Source organism: Rhinoderma darwinii, chromosome 1, assembly GCF_050947455.1.
Source record: "Rhinoderma darwinii isolate aRhiDar2 chromosome 1, aRhiDar2.hap1, whole genome shotgun sequence".
Taxonomy (NCBI): domain Eukaryota; kingdom Metazoa; phylum Chordata; class Amphibia; order Anura; family Rhinodermatidae; genus Rhinoderma; species Rhinoderma darwinii.
In genome coordinates this window covers 234,816,115-234,837,537 of record NC_134687.1, presented here as the reverse complement: position 1 = coordinate 234,837,537, position 21,423 = coordinate 234,816,115, and the positions used below count along the sequence as shown (strand labels likewise).

General features: G+C 45.3%; 1 protein-coding gene across 1 annotated transcript in view; it reads right to left on the bottom strand.

Moving 5' to 3' along the window:
* Window positions 1–2,197: 2,197 nt before the first annotated feature.
* POLR2B (RNA polymerase II subunit B) overlaps window positions 2,198–21,423 on the bottom strand; it is a 44,462-nt gene continuing 25,236 nt past the window's right edge. Inside the window, exons 16-25 of the mRNA XM_075862684.1 lie at window positions 13,523–13,691; window positions 11,458–11,554; window positions 7,930–8,024; window positions 7,378–7,628; window positions 7,024–7,113; window positions 6,557–6,664; window positions 6,361–6,474; window positions 4,156–4,316; window positions 3,709–3,904; window positions 2,198–2,589 (exon numbers count right to left, since the gene is read on the bottom strand). Of these exons, the coding sequence (XP_075718799.1) occupies window positions 2,500–2,589; window positions 3,709–3,904; window positions 4,156–4,316; window positions 6,361–6,474; window positions 6,557–6,664; window positions 7,024–7,113; window positions 7,378–7,628; window positions 7,930–8,024; window positions 11,458–11,554; window positions 13,523–13,691 (1,371 nt within the window). The 3' untranslated portion in view covers window positions 2,198–2,499. The remainder of the gene's footprint in view (window positions 2,590–3,708; window positions 3,905–4,155; window positions 4,317–6,360; window positions 6,475–6,556; window positions 6,665–7,023; window positions 7,114–7,377; window positions 7,629–7,929; window positions 8,025–11,457; window positions 11,555–13,522; window positions 13,692–21,423) is intronic.

The window sequence follows — 21,423 nt, the reverse complement described above, 5'->3', positions numbered from 1 at the left end:
GTGAATTTTTTTTAAAGTCCAGGTAGTTCCGGACGTAGCGATACCACATATGCGTACTTTTTTTCAGTTTTTTCCTATAATAAACTTATTATGGGAAAAAAGGCTGTTCTAGTTTAACGTGAAACAGTTAATTTTTTTTTAAAAACAACATTTTTTTTAAGTTGTCAACTTTTTTTTTGTCCCATTAGCGGACTTTAACCCCTTCCCCCTGCTTGCATTCTGGGCCCTAATGACCAAGCCGTTTTTTTAAATTTTTCCATTGTCACATTCGAAGAGCTATAACTTTTTTATTTTTGCGTCGACATAGCTGTAGAAGGTCTTGTTTTTTGCAGGACAAGTTGTACTTTTTAATAGCACCATTTTGGGGTACATATAATTTATTCATGATCTTTTATTAACTTTTTTTGAGGGGGGATAGAAGAAAACATGAAATTTCACCACTCTTTTTTTGCGCCCTAAATCTACGTCGTTTACCGTGTGGTATAAATAACACAATAACTTTATTCAACGGGTTGTTACGATTGCAAAAGATACCAAATTTGTATAGATTTTGTTTGTTTTACTACTTACACAGTAAAAACACTTTTTTTTCAAAATTATTTGTTCTTGTATCTCCACATTTGAAGAGTCATAACTATTTTATTGTTCCGCCGATGCAGTTGTATGAGGGTTTTTTTTTTGCGGGTAGACTTGTAGTTTTTATTGGTACCATTTGAGAGTAGATGCGACTTTTTGATCACTTTTTATCACATTTTTTTAAAGTCAGGATTAACAGAAAACAGCAATTTTTCCATTATTTTTTACGGCGTACCCCGTGCAGGTTAAATAATGCAACAGCTTTATAGTCGGGGTTGTTACGGACGTGGCGATACCAAATATGTGTAACTTTTTTGCTTTATTGTGTTTTTTTTTTTAATAGGAAAGCATTTTGTAAGGGGAAAAAGTGGGTTTTTCATTTTTTCTTTTTCCACATTTTTTTTAAATTAACTTTATTCAACTTTTTTTAACTTTTATACTAGGTCCCACTAGGGGACTTCACTATGCGATCCTCCGATCGCTATTATAATACACTGCAATACTTCGTATTGCAGTGTATTACTGCCTGTCCGTTTAAAACGGACAGGCATCTGCTAGGACATGCCTTTGGCATTACCTTTATTAGGCCCCCGGCTGCCATCGGAGACACAGACAGTCGGCGATTCAGTGGGATGTGAGGGAGCTCCCTCCCTCTCTCCAAAACCACTCAGATGCGGTGCACGCTATTGAGCACCGCATCTGAGGGATTAAACGTGTGAGATCGATACTAATATCGATCTCACCTGTTCGAGCAGGGATGCCCCCAGCCCTCAGCTACCTCTGGCAGCTGAGAGCAGGGAGATTTGACAGCTCCCTGCTCTGTTTACTTTATTCTGATGCAGCGCCGTGGAATGGCGGCGCTGTAGAATAAAGCCCACTAATGACCGCCGTGTAAAGGCTTATCGGCGGTCATTAAGGGGTTAAGCCCTGATCGCTATTCTAATACACTGCACTACCTACCTAGTTCGGTGTATTAGAGCTGTCAGCTATTCACTGACAGCAAGACTATTATGTTACAGTTGCCATAGCAACCATCGGCACCCCCAGGGGTGCCGATGGTTGCCATTAGCAACCATAGGGTGCGATCTAACCACCTAGATGCAGCGATCGCTGCATCTACGGGGGTTAATCGGCTGGATCGGAGCCTAGCTCCGGTCCTGGCCGTTAGAGCAGGATGTCCGCGGTTGCCGACAGGCTAGAAGCCACCTAGATGCAGAAGGGGTTAATCAGCCGGATCGGAACCTAGCTCCGGTCCTGGCTGTTACAGCGGGGTGTCAGGCAGCCGATACCTGGATGTGATGGCGCTGGCTCAGCTTCTGAGCCAGCTACATCTCATACACATTCTCAAGGAGCTGTAATTGGTCAGTCTGCTGTGACTGATCAATCACAGCGATCGCCGGCCGGGGACCGCTGTGATTGGTCCCCTGGCATCTTACTGTGCTGATCAACTGTCATTAACAGTTGATGGCACAGTTGTGTCACCCTGTCACCCAGGATGCACCGGTACGTCCGAGTGCCTTAAAGAACTGCAATACAGGACGTACCAGTGCGTCCTGGTGCGGCAAGGGGTTAATAAATCAACTTTAAAAAAACATTAAAACCAATAAAATACATGCAAACGTTATTTCAAAAAAACATTTATTTAAAGCAAAGACAAAACATCATTACAGTGTTTAACCCTAGAGAGGAAGACTGAGTCATATGTAATAATCATACGTAATTAAACTTCCTCAAGAACCAAAATGTTAAAAGAACTAGAAAACGAAATCTAGATGTTGCTTTGCAGGTACAAAGCTTGCACAGTAAGCTGAGAGCAAACTGTTTTAATACTTTAACGACACCCAAAGTTTAATTTAAGTGTACATTAAAAAATAGCATTTATTTTTATTTTTTACACTTAACGCAAGAGTCACACACATATAACTATGTTGTCATCATCCGTGGAGCAATGCTCATTGACATCAACTCTTGGAAAAGAAGTTTACAGGCATAAGGCATCCTTACCAAGGATATCTATGGGGGAGGAAAAAAAAAAAAAAAAGATTATAAGAGTAATCCATTGTATTTTATGAACCATTTTATTAATGAAAAATAAAAAATAAAATATTTAAAGGGGTTGTCTAGCCACTAACAATTGGTGGCCTATCCTCAGGATAGGCAATCAATAGCTGCTGAGTCGGATCAGCTGTTTTGAAGGGGCCGCAGCGCTCATACAGGGAGGTCCTGGGAGTTAGGCCCCGACCCATCAGCGATTGATGGCCTATCTTGAGGATAGGCCACTCATTTTTACTGGCTGGAAAACCCTTTTAAAGGCTATGAAACCCTTTGGGGAAACGTATACATTTTTGGATACTAATCACTTATATACTGTAATTGAAAACCTTGCTCTGTTTCAGCTTCTGTGTATCCTCTGCACATAGAATCTGCAGAATAACGCAGTCAGCCGAATCAGTGAGTGAGTTGGTCTGACGGCTTGACTGGCAGTGGCTCCTGTGTGCCTCCAACACATTTAATACTGTGTGGCCCTGACAACTCATCTAAGCCTAATACGAATTAAATCAAAGTCGAGAGATAGGTATTAACCTAGACCAAAAACAAAGAGGGTTGGTCAGCTCCTCCTAAAACATGAAATAGATATTAAGGTGCTAATCTGCCGTGACTAATGTATTACCAGTAAGAATGCAGATTAGATAGATAGACATACTTATTGTTTATTATGCACGTTTATTGCATTACTGCAATATTTATTACATTAATAAAATGTGAGGTTCTTAGCGCTCAGTCTGATCAAGACTCAGCCCACCAGCAATTAGTACGAACCTTTAAATTACTTTTGGCTGCAAGAGTTAACATGTATTAAAGGATTGTACAGGATTAGAAATGTATGGCAAAGTTCTTCCAAAAACAGTGCTGCACCCTTCATTCCATTCACTTCAACGGAGCTTAGCTGCAATACCAGAGACAAACCTTGGACTGTTTTTGAAGGAAAGCAGATAGGTTTGTCTAATTCAGTACAACCCCTTTAAACCTTAAAGCTCAGTTACTTTAGAGGTTTACCTAAAGCATCTAAGTGGGATTGGTGACCCTAAGTAACTAGTGCAGAATAATCTAGATATGCCAAATGTTATTTACCTGTGTTTTGTTTCGACATCCTCTACATTCATATGTGTGAGTCCTGGTATTTGCAATTGCCATCAAACCACAGAGATTGCAGACATGTACTTGGTAAGGATCAGAAGCTTCAAATAATCTCTCTCGAAGAAACTGGGCAGCACCATGTGCAATCTGACAATCGCGCTCCATTTCTCCAAATCGAAGACCTCCATCACTATTAAACAATTGTTCAACAGTCAGTATAACATTTGCAGTTCACAACTACACAAACAGTGACAGGGTGGAGGTAGCGGAGTGTGAAGCCCTATGGCCATACGCAGAGAGAATACTCATTTACCAGAACACAGTTGTGCATCATCTATCGTCCGAATATCGGTTCAGATTTTACACTGCACGCGGGGCGTGCTGACGCTTACTTGTAAATCAAGTTACGGTTTCCTGGGTTTATTCAAACGCATTACTTACCGTGATCTACCTTCCATAGGCTGCCTGTTCAGAATCTGAATTGGACCTCTAGCACGGGAGTGAATTTTATCATCGACCATGTGCTTTAATCGCTGATAATAAGTAGGCCCAATGAAGATTTGTGATGTGATTTTACGTCCTGTGAATCCATTGTACAGAACCTAGGTTTACGATAAAGTAAGCCATTTAAAAAATTGAAGACATAAAAGTAGATTTTTGTTTAAATTAATTAACATCTATTATTTGGCTTTGGTTAAATAATAAAAACTATGAAGCATACCCCAATATTAACCTGGTCCCTGCCATATTTTGCGGTATTTTTTCCCAGTACGTATGTAGATTTAGGTTTGAATACATGCACTTACCACATAAAATCTGCACTTTTTTTTTCCCTCACATGTTCATAATGTTTACGTAGATACCAAATAAAATTACAGAACGATTAGTCATTTTGATGGGTTAATACAAAAACTAATGTCTAGAATTAATGTAGCATTTAGTTTTTCTTAACTCCATATGCACGCTATATGATCAGACAAGAATGTCAGATGTAGACCCATGTCTATTGGTAGTCAGTATATGCCTAAAGTTTACCACTAAGGGGGGCTATAACAGATGCCAGGGTCTTGCTAGACCCAGTGACACTATTGTATAAGGAAATCAAACTGAAGCACCACTGGGATGTCCTGTAACTGCGGATAGATCTCACTTAGGCCACTTTCACATGGATGTAGTTTGGTCAGTATTTTGCATCAGTATTTGAAAGCCAAAACACAAAAGAGGTGCAAATCTTTCCATTTATACGTTCTCGCTTTTTTGCAGTCCTGAGTTTGGACTTACAAACGCGGACGCAAAATACAGTCATGTGTTTATTTTATGTTAATTAACTATGGTGGAAATTTACTAAGTAAAATGCGCCAGGATTCTAACATAAATTGTGGCCAAAAAGTTTTGTGCTTTACACATTTTTGCACCTTTCTAGAGAGCTTCGAATAGGGTCTAGAAAAAGATGTGTGTCTAAAAGTCTTAAATTGCACCAGATTTGGGAATGGTGGATAAGGATGAGAAAAGTGTCCAACGTTTCTAGAAAAATGCATCAAACTAATCCCTTAAAGGAGTTTTCCGATCAGAGACATTTATGACATACCCACAGGATAGGTCATAAATATCAGATAGATGCTGCCAGCATCTATCTCTAGAACGAGACCCCCTAAACCCAGTCACTGCAGTGAGTTCCCGTTGACACATGGGACTTATTGATTAACTTTTATTATGACTTTTTTTGGGGGGCAATGGAAAAAAATAGCAATTTCGACATTGTTTTTTGCGTTTTTTTTACGGTGTTCACCTTGCGGTTTAAATTACATTAACTTTATTGTTTGGGTCATTACGGTCGCTGCGATACCATATATGTGTAGATTTATTTATACACTTACCAAATAAAAAAATGTTATGGGGGAAAAAATATTTTTTACTGTAACTTATTAATATTTTAGTTCACATTACTTATTTTTTTTTAGTCCAACTAGGGGACTTTACTATGCGATCTTTAGATCGCTGCTATAATGCTTTGGTATACCAAAGCATTATTGCCTGTCAGGGTTAATCTGACAGTCAATCTATTAGGACATGCCTCTGGCGCGTCCTAATAGGCATATGCCCAGGGCAGGCCTGGGGGCTTTTATCAGGCCCCCGGCTGCCATGGCACCCCATCGGAAGCCAACGATTGCATTGGCAGGCCACCGATGGGTGAGAAAGGGAGCTCCCTCCCTCTGCAAAGAAGTTAAATGCCGCGGTCGCTATTGACCACGGCATTATCGGGTTAAACGGCCGCGATCTAAGTAAACTTTGATCACGGCCGTTGTAGCAGGAGCCTGGCTGTCATCAGACAGCCGAGCACTCTCTCCAGCTTGCACGCGACAGTCGTGCAGGGCTTAGATTGGGCCGCTGTGAAAAGGAGACGGTCTAGCTTAAGGCCCCTTAGTGACCGCCATGAAACAAAAATGTATTAGTGGTCACTAAGGTGTTAAGTGTCAAAGCAAGATTCTGCCACAGAATGCAATATCCTAAATATATACCCCCTCATTTTATTCAAGATGATTGCAGTGATATTCTAAAACCCTAAATATTAAGCCAGGTATAAAAACTTTACTGTTTTGTCTTAACAAAATGTGAAAAAACTATGTAAAATCATAATACGTGGACCTCATTTCCTCGAAGGTGATATCCGTAATCCGATAATAAATTTGAGATCTTCTGCACATTGACTGCATCATTGAATGGAGTTGCATCACCAATTTCTCCCTTGTTTGCCGATACCTACAATTAAAAGTACATTTATAAAAAGCAAAAAAAAAAAGGAACATTTTATATTGGACAATGGAAAATGTTAGTGCTTTACCTTCCCTTGAAGACATTCAATCAAGTGACCAATAGTCATACGGGAAGGGATGGCATGAGGATTGATAATGATGTCTGGTGTAATACCTTCACACGTAAAGGGCATGTCCTTTTATATAAAAAAAATAAAATAAAAAAAGACAACACATTAATGAGACTAAGACTAGAAATAGGTATATTTTAACTGCAGACATGTTATATAAAATAGACTTTAGTTTAAAAGGGAAAAAGGACCGAAATCCAAAGGCTGCAGCTACCTTTTTCATCACGACAACAGATCCTGCCTAAATGTTGGACTTGTTAGGCCTCATCACCGTAACATTTTATGGATCGAAATCACAAAAGACATCAAGGTAAAAACACACAACTGCTGCTAGAGTCATTACTTTTTTTTTTACATACAAAGACACACTTCGTCCTTACAATAATTAAAGAAAAAAAAACGACGCAACTTTAAACTACAAATACCTCCTGCCTGTACTGAATTCCACAGGTTCCTTTCTGCCCATGTCGACTAGCAAACTTGTCTCCAATTTGAGGAATTCGAACTGACCGCACCTAGGGCGAGGATTAAACATAGTTAAAAAATATTAAAAAAAATAAAATAAAATCAGTCGTTTAAAACTACATTTGTCTTAATTACTTAAAAATGTATATTCTCGGAATACAAAACAAACTGGGACCAGTTTGTAGTTGGCCACAGATTTATTGATAATTTTGCAAACACAACATTATCGCCCAAAAACCGCCTCAAATAATTCCTCAACCTAGTGTTCCCAGCATAAAAAAAAAAAAGAAAAGATTTTATAATACTGATCTTACCCTGATTTTGCAAAACTTGTACCCTTCCTGATTCAGAGTAACCATTACTTGATCCACAATGCCAGTTTCACTTGTACGCAGAAAAGTGCTACAGTCTCTCTTTGTGTAACGTCGATTTGTGCTATCCAGCTCATCATCATTTTCGGGCAGTGTCACCGTTTTACCAATGATTACATCATCTCCTGAAACTCTAACACCAGGCGCAATCAAACCATCATCATCCAACTTGTCATAGATTGCGTGTCTCATGCCTATAAGCAATCAAATCAGGATTTCAAACCGTTGCCAAAGCAAATCTAGCAAACCGTTTTATACATTTTAGGCACCATAAAAAATAAAAATGGCCATCTGTAATAGATTATACATTATATAATCCAAATGTTGTAGTTTTGCAAATAGTCTCGTTTAAAAATATCACAGTTTTTTGTAAAACAGCTCTCTTTAGAACCATGCGTCTCCATTGTCATAGACACAAGAAAATCTGATCCTACAGTAATCTATACCCTCCCCAATGTACATTAGTAAGAAGAAAGGGACTTCTGGTCTCCTTACCCTGGCATGTCTCACGGGTAGGTTTCTCAAAAACTTCCTCTTGGTCAAATCCTTTTTTGGACTCCTGTTCTTTGTAAGAGCGATAGAATACAGACCTGCAAAAAAAGTTTTTTTCATATTGAACGTTATAAGATCACTAAACCTTTTAAACAAAGAAATAATGAACTAACCAATGTGCACATATTTACAAACTATCTTTTCTATACCCAATGAAAGAGGTGGAGTCCGGATCAGCGAGTGGTACAACAATTATAAAAAGGTAATCATTTTTCTTAGGCCTCATGCACACGACAGGGTCACACGGCCGCAGTAGGAACAATAGACCCCAAATGGGGCTATTCGCACGACCCTTTTTTTGACAGCCCGGGAAACTGGGCTGTCAAAAAATGGGGCATGCCCTATTTTCGGCTGTTCTCCCGGCCGCCCGGGTCCCATAGAAGTCTACGGGGCCGTGTCTTCCGACGCTCGCTCTCTCCTCCTCGCAGTGCGAAGTGCATGTGAAGAGGAGGAGGGTATTTTTTTGCTCCCTGTAAGAACGGAATCCCCAATCCCGGCCACAGCTTCGGCAGCGCTGTGGCCGGGGATTTTGGATTCCGCTCCAGAAGTCCCTGCCTTCACTGCCCATATATGGACACAGTGACATCAGGGACTTCTAAAGCGGAATCCCTGGCGATGTGGCCGGGGATTTCACTCCAGAAGTGCCTGCCGTCACTGTCCATATATGGACAGTGAAGTGAGGGACTTCTCCTGGAGCCATCACCTACAGGAAAGTAGGGGGGGGTGCCATCTATGGGGGGTGACAAGCTACAAGGGGGGTCTGCGTGGCACTACCTACGGGGGGGGGGGGGGTCTGCGTGGCACCACCTACGGGGGGGGGGGGGGTCTGCGTGGCACTACCTACGGGGGGGGGCTTCTGCGTGGCACTACCTCCGGGGGGGGGGGTCTGCGTGGCACTACCTACGGGGGGGGGGTCTGCGTGGCACTACCTACGGGGGGGGGGGTCTGCGTGGCACTACCTACGGGGGGGGGGTCTGCGTGGCACTACCTACGGGGGGGGGGGTCTGCGTGGCACTACCTACGGGGGGGGGGTCTGCGTGGCACTACCTACGGGGGGGGGGGGTCTGCGTGGCACTACCTACGGGGGGGGGGGGGGTCTGCGTGGCACTACCTACGGGGGGGGTCTGCGTGGCACTACCTACGGGGGGGGGGGGGTCTGCGTGGCACTACCTACGGGGGGGGTCTGCGTGGCACTACCTACGGGGGGGTCTGCGTGGCACTACCTACGGGGGGGTCTGTGTGGCACTACCTACGGGGGGGTCTGCGTGGCACTACCTACGGGGGGGGGTCTGCGTGGCACTACCTACAGGGGGGGGGTCTGCGTGGCACTACCTACAGGGGGGGGGGTCTGCGTGGCACTACCTACAGGGGGGGGGTCTGCGTGGCACTACCTACAGGGGGGGGGGGGGTCTGCGTGGCACTACCTACAGGGGGGGGGGTCTGCGTGGCACTACCTACAGGGGGGGGGTCTGCGTGGCACTACCTACAGGGGGGGGGGTCTGCGTGGCACTACCTACAGGGGGGGGGGTCTGCGTGGCACTACCTACAGGGGGGGGGGTCTGCGTGGCACTACCTACAGGGGGGGGGTCTGCGTGGCACTACCTACAGGGGGGGGGTCTGCGTGGCACTACCTACAGGGGGGGGGGGTCTGCGTGGCACTACCTACAGGGGGGGGGTCTGCGTGGCACTACCTACAGGGGGGGGGGTCTGCGTGGCACTACCTACAGGGGGGGGGTCTGCGTGGCACTACCTACAGGGGGGGGGTCTGCGTGGCACTACCTACAGGGGGGGTCTGCGTGGCACTACCTACAGGGGGGGTCTGCGTGGCACTACCTACAGGGGGGGTCTGCGTGGCACTACCTACAGGGGGGTCTGCGTGGCACTACCTACAGGGGGGGTCTGCGTGGCACTACCTACAGGGGGGGTTCTGCGTGGCACTACCTACAGGGGGGGTCTGCGTGGCACTACCTACAGGGGGGGTCTGCGTGGCACTACCTACAGGGGGGGTCTGCGTGGCACTACCTACAGGGGGGGTCTGCGTGGCACTACCTACAGGGGGGGTCTGCGTGGCACTACCTACAGGGGGGGTCTGCGTGGCACTACCTACAGGGGGGGTCTGCGTGGCACTACCTACAGGGGGGGTCTGCGTGGCACTACCTACAGGGGGGGTCTGCGTGGCACTACCTACAGGGGGGGTCTGCGTGGCACTACCTACAGGGGGGGGTCTGCGTGGCACTACCTACAGGGGGGGGTCTGCGTGGCACTACCTACAGGGGGGGTCTGCGTGGCACTACCTACGGGGGGGGGTCTGCGTGGCACTACCTACAGGGGGGGGGTCTGCGTGGCACTACCTACAGGGGGGGGGGGTCTGCGTGGCACTACCTACAGGGGGGGGTCTGCGTGGCACTACCTACAGGGGGGGGTCTGCGTGGCACTACCTACAGGGGGGGGGTCTGCGTGGCACTACCTACAGGGGGGGGGTCTGCGTGGCACTATCTACAGAGGGCAGTTTGTGGCACTATCTACAGAGGGCAGTTTGTGGCACTATCTACAGAGGGAAGTGTGTGGCATTATCTACAGAGGGAAGTGTGTGGCATTATCTACAGAGGGAAGTGTGTGGCATTATCTACAGAGGGAAGTGTGTGGCATTATCTACAGAGGGAAGTGTGTGGCATTATCTACAGAGGGAAGTGTGTGGCATTATCTACAGAGGGAAGTGTGTGGCATTATCTACAGAGGGAAGTGTGTGGCATTATCTACAGAGGGAAGTGTGTGGCATTATCTACAGAGGGAAGTGTGTGGCATTATCTACAGAGGGAAGTGTGTGGCATTATCTACAGAGGGAAGTGTGTGGCATTATCTACAGAGGGAAGTGTGTGGCATTATCTACAGAGGGAAGTGTGTGGCATTATCTACAGAGGGAAGTGTGTGGCATTATCTACAGAGGGAAGTGTGTGGCATTATCTACAGAGGGAAGTGTGTGGCATTATCTACAGAGGGAAGTGTGTGGCATTATCTACAGAGGGAAGTGTGTGGCATTATCTACAGAGGGAAGTGTGTGGCATTATCTACAGAGGGAAGTGTGTGGCAAAAAAAAAAATGTACAAATAAAATTCATCCGATTTTAAAACGGACAGGGAAAAAAAAACGGATGCAAAGAGAGTCAAAATCGGCCGTTAAAAACAGCAACTCTGCCCGGAACAGAATCGGAACGTATGCAAAACGGCCGGGAAAACTGGACGTTTTTATCGTCCGACACTCGGACCCTGCCGTGTGAATAAGGCCTTAGATGACCATTTCCAAACCAGGTTTCCCAGGAACTCTGGGGTCCCCAGAAACTGGTCAGGGAATCCCTGGAAAACCACGGTAGCAACAGCATTCAGAGGCACAACTTATTTGGGCCCAAAAGAAAAATCTGTTACAAGGCCCCCACCGACTATGTGCCAACCCACAAATACATATAGAATATACCTGAAAAAGCCTCTATCCACAGCTGAGCGGTTCATGATGACAGAATCTTCCTGGTTGTATCCAGTATATGAGGCAATAGCCACAATAGAATTAATGCCTAGAGTTTGAATTAGACAATATTAAATAAGTCTATCATGGATGCATTACACTGATCTATAACATTAAGGCCCTGTTCACACAGTTTTTTCCCGCTTGCAGAAAAATTCTGCCTCAAAACATTGAGGCAGATTTTGGCCTGCCTGCACGGTCTTTGCCATGTTTTTCTTGGCGTTTTTCGGCCGCGGCCATGGAGCATTGATAAAACAATAGATTGGTGAAAATGCCTCTAAGTACAATAGGAATGTTAACCATCACAGTTCTAGAGTGCTTTTTATCACCTCACTGAGAGTCATAAGTAGCCACTCATTAACGGGTATTCCCAGAATCAACAATTACGTTAATCACCTATCGGCAAGATAGGTGATAATTGTCTGATCACTAGAACCCCCACCAATCCAAACCAGCCCAGGACTCCCTGTTCCTCCTCACTGGTCGACCGCAGTGAAGGTAACATTGAATGGAGCGGCAGTCGAGCATGCATGCGGTCGCTCCATTTAAAGTCAATGGGAATGATGGAAACAGCAGAGTACAATGTTCAGCTGCTTCTGTCAGTCCCATAAACATTGAATGGAGCGGTGGACGCATGCTTAGCCGCTGCTCCATTCAAGCTTCTTCTCACTGCGAGGGGTGCAGTGAGGAGGAATGAGGGGGTTCGGGACCTCCATTTTAACAATCAATGGGTGTCCCAGCGATCAGACAATCATCACTTACAGTGTGAATAGGTGATCATTTGCAATTCTGGTAAGACTCCCTTTAAAGTCTGGATAGCAGTCTAAATTTTATTTCTGATTCCACTGTTGAGGACTAGCAATTTATTACATTCACTAACCCCTTCCCGCGCAAATCATATACAGTTACGTCGTGGGCGCTAGTGTCTTAGCGCTTTCCCACATTACTGTACACGATGGAGCGGGCTCAGAAGCTGAGCCAGCACCATCACGTGTCAGCTGTATATTACAGCTGACACCCTGCTGTAACAGCCAAGACCGGACCTAGCCTGCGGTCCGGCCGATTAACCCCTTAGATGCAGCGATCAAAAGCGATCGCTGCATCTAGGTGGTTTCTAGCCTGTCGACACCCCTACAATAGAGTCGCGGGGTTGCCATGGCTACCGGAGGCCTAACAATGGCCTCCTGATCATGGCAACCGGAGGCCTAAGAATGGCCTCCTGGTCTGCCAAGTACCGGAGGCGGGGCCTAATAGGCTTGCGGTCAGTGTATGACTGACAGCTGTAATACATTGCACTATGTATGTAGTGCAGAGTATTAGAAAAGCGATCAGAGGTGCAGGCCTTCAAGTCCCCTACTGGGACAAAAAAAATAAAAATAAAGAAGGGAGTAAGAAAAAACCCAAAAAATAAACAAAAACGCCACCTTAATAAAAACGCATGCTTGATATCGCCGCATCCATAACTACTAATATTTTTCCCGCATGGTGAACTCCATAAAAATATATATATATATATATATATATATATATATATATAACACACACACACACACACACACACACACACACCACACACACACCACACACACACACACCACACACCAGGACTCCAGCTCTGGGGGAAGACCCTGACAACACTGTCCACATATGGACAGCGATGTCAGGGAATTCCACAGAGTCCCGGAGCAGAGCCTATACTAGCGCTCTGCCTGGGACTCCGCCCTGGGGGAAGACCCTGACAACACTGTCCACATATGGACAGCGATGTCAGGGAATTCCACAGTCCCGGAGCAGAGCCTGCACTAGCGGCTCTGTGTCCCGCGGGCCGCAGAGGACAGCCCCAAGTGCCGCGTGCTTGAGACCCATGGTGTAGATCAACTCTATTCTAAAAGCAATTTTGTTCTTTTGTAACCAGGCAATTGTTCATCACGTATTTCAGGTACATCAATAATAATCTTTTCCAATCATATGCAATATATTTCTTTAGTAGTACTTAAAATTGTATCTAAAAGCTTACCAGCAGGTAATTCTCTGAATCTCAAGTACTCCATTGATCGTGTAGTTACCAGTGGTTTTTGAGGATAATATAATACATGAGCCAGTGTATCCATTCTTACATGGAAATTTGTAATGTAGACACCCATGGCTTGTTTACCCATAGCAGACTGATATGTGTTCCTAGGTGACTAAAAGAAATACAGGATAAATATTGAGTATTGTGCCAGTATTGAGCCAAAAAGTCAATTACCTAGCCAAATGTAAGAATACAATGCAGATCCATGGAGGGTTTACTAAAACAAAATAACTCCAATGTTAAATAACTGCTCTGCTGAAAACCCATAGGCTGATATAGAACTGGTAAATTGTGCTGACAAAACAAGTTTAAAGAGGCTGTCACCAGATTTTGCAACCCCTATCTGCTATTGCAGCAGATAGGCGCTGCAATGTAGATTACAGTAACGTTTTTATTTTTAAAAAAACGAGCATTTTTGGCCAAGTTATGACCATTTTTGTAGTTATGCAAATGAGGCTTGCAAAAGTCCAAGTGGGTGTGTTTAAAAGTAAAAGTCCAAGTGGGCGTGTATTATGTGCGTACATCGGGGCGTTTTTACTACTTTTACTAGCTGGGCGTTCTGACGAGAAGTATCATCCACTTCTCTTCAGAACGCCCAGCTTCTGGCAGATCACGCTGTGACGTCACTCACAGGTCCTGCATCGTGTCAGACGAGCGAGGACACATCGGCACCAGAGGCTTCAGTTGATTCTGCAGCAGCATCGGCGTTTGCAGGTAAGTAGCTACATCGACTTACCTGCTAACGCTGATGCTGCTGCAGAATCAACTGTAGCCTCTGGTGCCGATGTGTCCTCGCTCGTCTGACACGATGCAGGACCTGTGAGTGACGTCACAGCGTGATCTGGCAGAAGCTGGGCGTTCTGAAGAGAAGTGGATGATACTTCTCGTCAGAACGCCCAGCTAGTAAAAGTAGTAAAAACGCCCCGATGTACGCACATAATACACGCCCACTTGGACTTTTACTTTTAAACACACCCACTTGGACTTTTGCAAGCCTCATTTGCATAACTACAAAAATGGTCATAACTTGGCCAAAAATGCTCGTTTTTTGAAAATAAAAACGTTACTGTAATCTACATTGCAGCGCCTATCTGCTGCAATAGCAGATAGGGGTTGCAAAATCTGGTGACAGAGCCTCTTTAAAGAGGCTCTGTCACCAGATTATAAGTGCCCTATCTCCTACATAATCTGATCGGCGCTGGAATGTAGATAACAGCAGTGGTTTTTATTTTGAAAAACAATCATTTTTGAGCAAGTTATGAGCAATTTTAGATTTAGTTTCTTAATGCCCAACTGGGCGTGTTTTTACTTTTGACCAAGTGGGTGTTGTAAAGAAGTGTATGAGGCTGACCAATCAGTGTCCTGCACTTCTCATTGTTCCAGCCCAGCATGATCCACAGCACAGTGAGATTGTGCAGTGAAAGAAGCTGGGCTGGAACAATGAGAAGTGCAGGACACGGATTGGTCAGCCTCATACACTTCTTTACAACACCCACTTGGTCAAAATTAAAAACACGCCCAGTTGGACATTAAGAAACTAAATATAAAATTGCTCATAACTTGCTCAAAAATGATTGTTTTTCAAAATAAAAACCACTGCTGTTATCTACATTCCAGCGCCGATCAGATTATGTAGGAGATAGGGCACTTATAATCTGGTGACAAAGCCTCTTTAAACCATTTAAAAATTCATAACCTAAGCATTAAAAAAAAATGGATTTCATACGAACAGTAAAATCTTTTTCTAGCTGAATTCATAAGGGGGTAGAGCACTGTTGGGAGGCACATAGCACCATAGCTATACGCCCCTGTCTGACACTTAATAAGGAAAGTCCTCACTCGGCCCAAGCAGGCCATACCCCTCCCACAGACACTGGCTAAATCAGTTTGTACAAGAACCGTAGAAGACAAAAACCAAAAAACGTCCACTGTCCTAGGAGAAAACAAAACCGCCAAAACAACAGGTCCCGGGCCTTGGAAAAAAAAAAACAGAAAAAAAAAAACCCCGCAAGAGTGTTGGATCTGTGTCCCCAAATTAATAAAATGAGAAAGGGATTTTATGGAGTATGTAAAAATAGGATTTTTTGCGTACTGACCGTAAAAGCCTTTTCTTGTCCAGTTCATTGGGCGACAAAGAACGTGGGTATATGCTGTTGCCACTAGGAGGCTCGACACAATGTCCACAGACAATGAGATATTTAGTCTGTCCACAAGCAGTAGGAGAAGCAGATACAAGGTAAGATAAGTATGTCAAACACGAGAGGGGAAACTGACAAACAATAAATGCAAAAAAGACGACTTGAAAACAATTGGGTGGAAGCTCTGTCCCCCTAATTAACTTGATAAGAAAATGATTTTACGGTGAGTATTCAAAAAAATCCTGTTTTCTTGTTTGTTACATTGGGGGTCACAGACCGTGGAACGTCCTAGAGCAGTGCCCAGGGGCGGGAGCCGAACACAGGACACAGTCAGCTTTTCACAGTTGCCTGCAACACTTTACGACCCAGAGTAGCGTCTGCATTGTCAAAGGTATGCACTGGGAAGAACTTGACAAAAGGTGTGCAGCAGACCACATGGCTGCCTTACACAATATGAAGGGCAAAAGTACTGATGGCGCACACAGCCCAGGAAGCCCCAAACGCTCTGGTAGAGTGGACCGTGACCCGAAAAGGGGGAATCCTACCACGGATGCAATAAGCCTCGCAAACAATCAGTCTAATCCACCGAGCAATGGTGGCCTTAAAGGCCGCCAAACCCTTCCTGGGACCATCTGGGAGGATGAAGAGGGGATCAGGCCGCCAGTAGGAAGCAGTGATCGGTGAAGGTAAATCCACAGAGCACGGACACCATCCAGGTTGTGGAGGGAACGATCCCATGAATGACTGGGAGAAGGACAAAAAGATGGCAAGACAATATCCTCATTCATGTGAAAGGCCGATGCCATTTTACGCAAAAAGGAGAGGACTGTACGGAGCACCACCTTGTCTTGGTGAAGAGTCAGAAACTGAGAATGACGAGAAGCCTGCCAACTCAGACCCTCCAGATGGAGGTCACCGTAACCAGAAAAAACACCTTCCAGGACAGAAAACAAAGATCTCTCGCAAAGGTTCAAATGAAGTCGACTAAGACTTCTAAGACCAAATTCAGATCCCACGAGGGAAATTGGGGGACGATAAGGGGAAACAGCATTAGCCGCACCCATTAAAAATGTTTTAATATCAGCTTTAGACGCCAACGGGCGACCAAACAAAATGAAAAAGGCAGATACCTGCCCCTTCAGGGAGCGGAGAGCTGAACCATGATCCAAGCCCCACTGTAAATGGGATAGAATCCTGGACAAGAAAAAAAAAAAAAAAACGCTTTGGAAAGCTTGCACTCATCACACCATTCAAGGTAAGCCTTCCATGTAGATGGTAGATGATAGATGCATGCTGAAGAGGACTTTCTGGCTTTAAGCATCGCGAGGATAAGACTCTCCGAAAAAACACGAGCCCTCAGAACAGTGACTTCAACAGCAATGTCGTTAAACGTAGAGACCTTCAATTCTGATTAACCCCTTAATGACCAGCCTATTTTAAACCTTAAAGGAACAGTGTCACCACAAAAAAAAATTTCATGTCAGTTTAATGTTAGTGTTTTATTAAAAACGTTTTTATTTGTGTGTTTGTGTGTTACTTTTTTCTATTTTTTCACTTTTTCTTCCCTATGGGGGCTGCCATTTTTTTTTCCATTTCTGTATGTGTCGATTAACGACACATACAGACATGGAATACGGCAGCCACAGTCCCATAGGGACTGCGAACGGGTCCCGTCCCATCCACTTCTGTGTACGCCGTCTGTGTGGGAACTGCGCATGCGCCGCTCCCACACAGTCCAATTTGAAATGCGCGCCGTCCGGTGCCATTTTCCTGTGGACCGGAATTCGCGGCCGGACAGTAAGATTACTACTTCCGGCCGCGGCTTCCGGACTTGTGCACTTGGACCAGCGGCAGCAGACTGAGCGGACGGGCCGGAGGGAGCCGCGGCGGCAGGAGCAGGTAAGAGATTTCTATGTATGTTCGTGTGTGTTTACTACTGTATGTAAACCTACTACACTGTGTGTTAGCTCAAAAAATGGCGACACACAGTGTAGGAGGTTAGACCGTTCAATCCCCTCGTTTATCCCGGCACTAGCCAGGATAAAGGAGGGGGGGATTCTCAGAGCGAGTGCTTTTTTCCAAATTTTGCAGCAAAAAGCAATGTGGTTGCTTTACCACATGCAATGTCGCAATTTTGGGAATAGCTCCATCTAGTGACCAGCAATGGGAAATATTATAAATTAGAATCTAATTTATAATATTTCCTGACTCGTGAAAAAAATAAAAAAAATTTGAACAAATGTTTAAACACCTACACACTAAATGTTTAATTAAAAAAAATAAAAAAAATGTTTTGCTGGCAACACATTCCCTTTAATGACCAAGCCATTTTTTACGAATTTTCCATCGTCGCATTCCAAGAGCTATAACCTTTTTATTTTTGCGTCGACATAGCTGTATAAGGTCTTGTTTTTTGCGGGACAAGTTGTATTTTTTAATAGCACCATTTTGGGAGACATATTATTTATTGATTAACTTTTATTAACTTTTATATGGGGGGAAATAGAAAAAAAACTGAAATTTCGCAACTCTTTTCGCGTCTTAAATCTACGCCGTTTACCGTGTGATATAAATAACACAATAACTTTATTCAGCGGGTTGTTACGATTGCAACGATACCAAATTTGTATCGTTTTTGTATGTTTTACTACTTTTACACAGTAAAAATGCTTTTTTTTCAAAATTATTTGTTTTGGTGTCTCCATATTTGAAGAGCCGTAACGGTTTTATTTTTTCGCCGATGCGGTTGTATGAGGGCTTTTTTTTTGCGGGAAGACTTGTAGTTTTTATTGGTACCATTTTGGAGTAGATGCGACTTTTTGATCACTTTTTATCACATTTTTTTAAAGTCAGTATTCACAGAAAACAGCAATTTTTCCATAGTTTTTTATTACATTTTTTACGGCGTTCACCGTGCGGGTTAAATAATGTAATAGATTTATAGTCAGGGTCGTTACGGACGCGGCGATACCAAATATGTGTAACTTTTTAACTTTATTTTGTTTTTTTAATAGTAAAGCATTTTGTAAGGGGAAAAGCTGGGTTTTTCATTTTTTTTCAAATTAACTTTATTAAACTTTTTTTTCACTTTTTTACTAGTCCCACTAGGGGACTATAATATGCGATTCTGTGATCGCATTTATAATACACTGCAATACTCCTGTATTGCAGTGTATTATGCCTGTCCGTTTAACACGGACAGACATCTGCTAGGTCATGCCTCCGGCATGATCTAGCAGGTATTCGCTCAAGGCAGACCTGGGGGCCTTTATTAGGCCCCCGGCTGCCATTGGAGACAGACACTCGGCGATAGTATCGCCGGGTGTCGGTGGGAGAGAGAGGGAGCTCCCTCCCTCTCTCCAAAACCGCTCAGATACGGTGCTCGCTATTGTGCACCGCATCTGAGGGGTTAAACGGGTGAGATCGATACCAATATCGATCTCACCCGGCAGAGCAGGGACGCTCCCAGCCCTCAGCTGCCTCTGGCAGCTGAGAGCAGGGAGATTTGACAGCTCGCTGCTCTGTTTACTTATTCCGATGCCGCGACCTAAAAAGTCTATGGCATCGGAATAAGGCCCGTTAGTGACCGACGTAAAAACACGATGGGCCGGTCACTAACGGGTTAAAGGTTCCTGAGAGAAAACGTCGGGTAGTAAGCAAGGGCCACGAACGTCGTGCCAACAGGGACACAAGGCCCGCATACCAACAGCAGCGCGGCCAATCTGGGACCACCAGAATGGCAGGAATCCCCTCTTTGAGCCGTTGGGAGAGCCGCGGCAGGAGAGGCATGGGACGGAAGACGTAGAGGAGACTGAAGAAAGACCATGACGCCTTGAGAGCATCCACGGCGCAGGCCTCTGGATCCCGAGCTTGGGAGATGAAGCAGGGAACCTGGCGATTGAGCCTGGAGGCCATGTCCAGATGACCCCACCTGAGAAAATCTTGTCGAAGACATCTTGGTGAAGAGACCACTACCCAGTATCCACCGTTTGACGACTGGGGAAGTACGCAACCCAGTTGTCGACCCCGGGAACCGCTGTGAGAGGCAGAACATGAGCTTCCGCCCAGACAAGGACCCTGGAAACCTCGGCCATCACTGCGGTGCTGCGAATGCCGCCCTGGTGATTCAGATAAGCCACGACCTTGTCCATCTGGCATTGTCCATCTGAACCCTCTACTGACTCCAGTGATGGAGACACAGATAGATGGCTCTCAACTCCAGAATGTTGATGGGAAGATAAGATTCCTGTGGAGACCACAGCCGCTAAGCAGTGCGGTACCGAAAGGTGCCCTCCTTCCCTGGAGGCTGGCATCCGTAGAGAGAATCGGCCAATTCAGCGGGAGGAAGGAGTGACCCTGGGGAACAGCCAGATAAGTGATCCACCACCGAATCGAGCAACGGACCGATAAGAGAAGGAGGAATTTCAGATCCAGTGATTGAAAGGATTTGTGCCACCAGGAGAAGACCGCCCGCTGCAGAGGACACGAGTAGTACTGCGCAAATGGAATAGTCTCAATAGAGGTCACGATGGTTCCAAGCACCCATACGCAGAGGCAAAGTGAGGTTGGCACAACCAGCTGTAGGGAACGAATCCCATGCCGAAGAATAAGATGACGTTCCGGAGGAATGGACCTTAGCCGAGTGAGTGTTGAAGGCGACCCCCAAAAAAAACAAAAAACTATTTGCTTTGAAGATAGGCAAGACTTGGACCGGTTAATGATCCAACCAAACCGACACAGTGTCCAGAGTGATCTGGAGGGCCATCTAGTTTCCCTCCCTTGGAGGGAAATTTGATTAGGACGTAATCCATGTACGGGGTGACCCTGAAGAAGAGTTGATTGCTCGAAAAAGGGTTCCACCCTGGATGGGGACTGTAGAACTACAGACAGAAAGAAGCACTCTGGAGGGAGGCTGGCAAGTTCAGTTTTGTATTCTGAAGATACCACCTCCTGAACCCAGGTGTCTGAAATGTGAGAGATCCAGACGTCCTTGAAGTGCAGAAGCCTGCTACCAAACCGAGGCAAGTCCAGTGGGGCCGCACTTTCATGTGGAAGTGGCCTTGCCAGTTCTAACCTTTGCAGGTGGAGGTCGGGGACGCCAGTAGGGTCGGGTCTTGAAGGAAGGTTTGGCCTTCTGATCCTGGTGAGTCTGCAACCTGGAAGCAGTGTTGTTAGAAAAGTCACGAAAGGAACGAAAACAGAGACCTGCCTTTTTGGCTGGGGTAGTGCGCTTAGGTCTATTCTGAGGGAGATGGGTGCTTTTACCACCTGTGGCTTCCAAGATAACCTCGTCTAACCTTGGCCCAAAGAGACGAGACCCTGAAAAGGGTAGAACAGTCAAGAAGTGCTTTGAGGCTGAATCAGACGACATCTTGAGCCAGGTAGTTTTGCGAATAGCGAGAGATGAAGCGGAAGCTTTCGCCACCAGGTGGGTCGCATCAAGAGCAGCTTCGCATATATACTTGGATGCATTCGAGACCAGGTGAGATAGATTGACTAATTCCTTTTGAGGACTCGAGCAGGCCATAAAACTGAGTTTATGAGCCCATTCAGTGACGGTCTGCTAACCCAGACATATGGAAACATAAAAAAATTGGGCGAATGGCATAGCCCGATTACTCAAAAGGTAGTTTTAGCAAAAGGAGTCCACGCAGCGATCAAGGGACTCTTGAAGAAAGTGGAACCAGCCATCGGCAAGGTAATAGC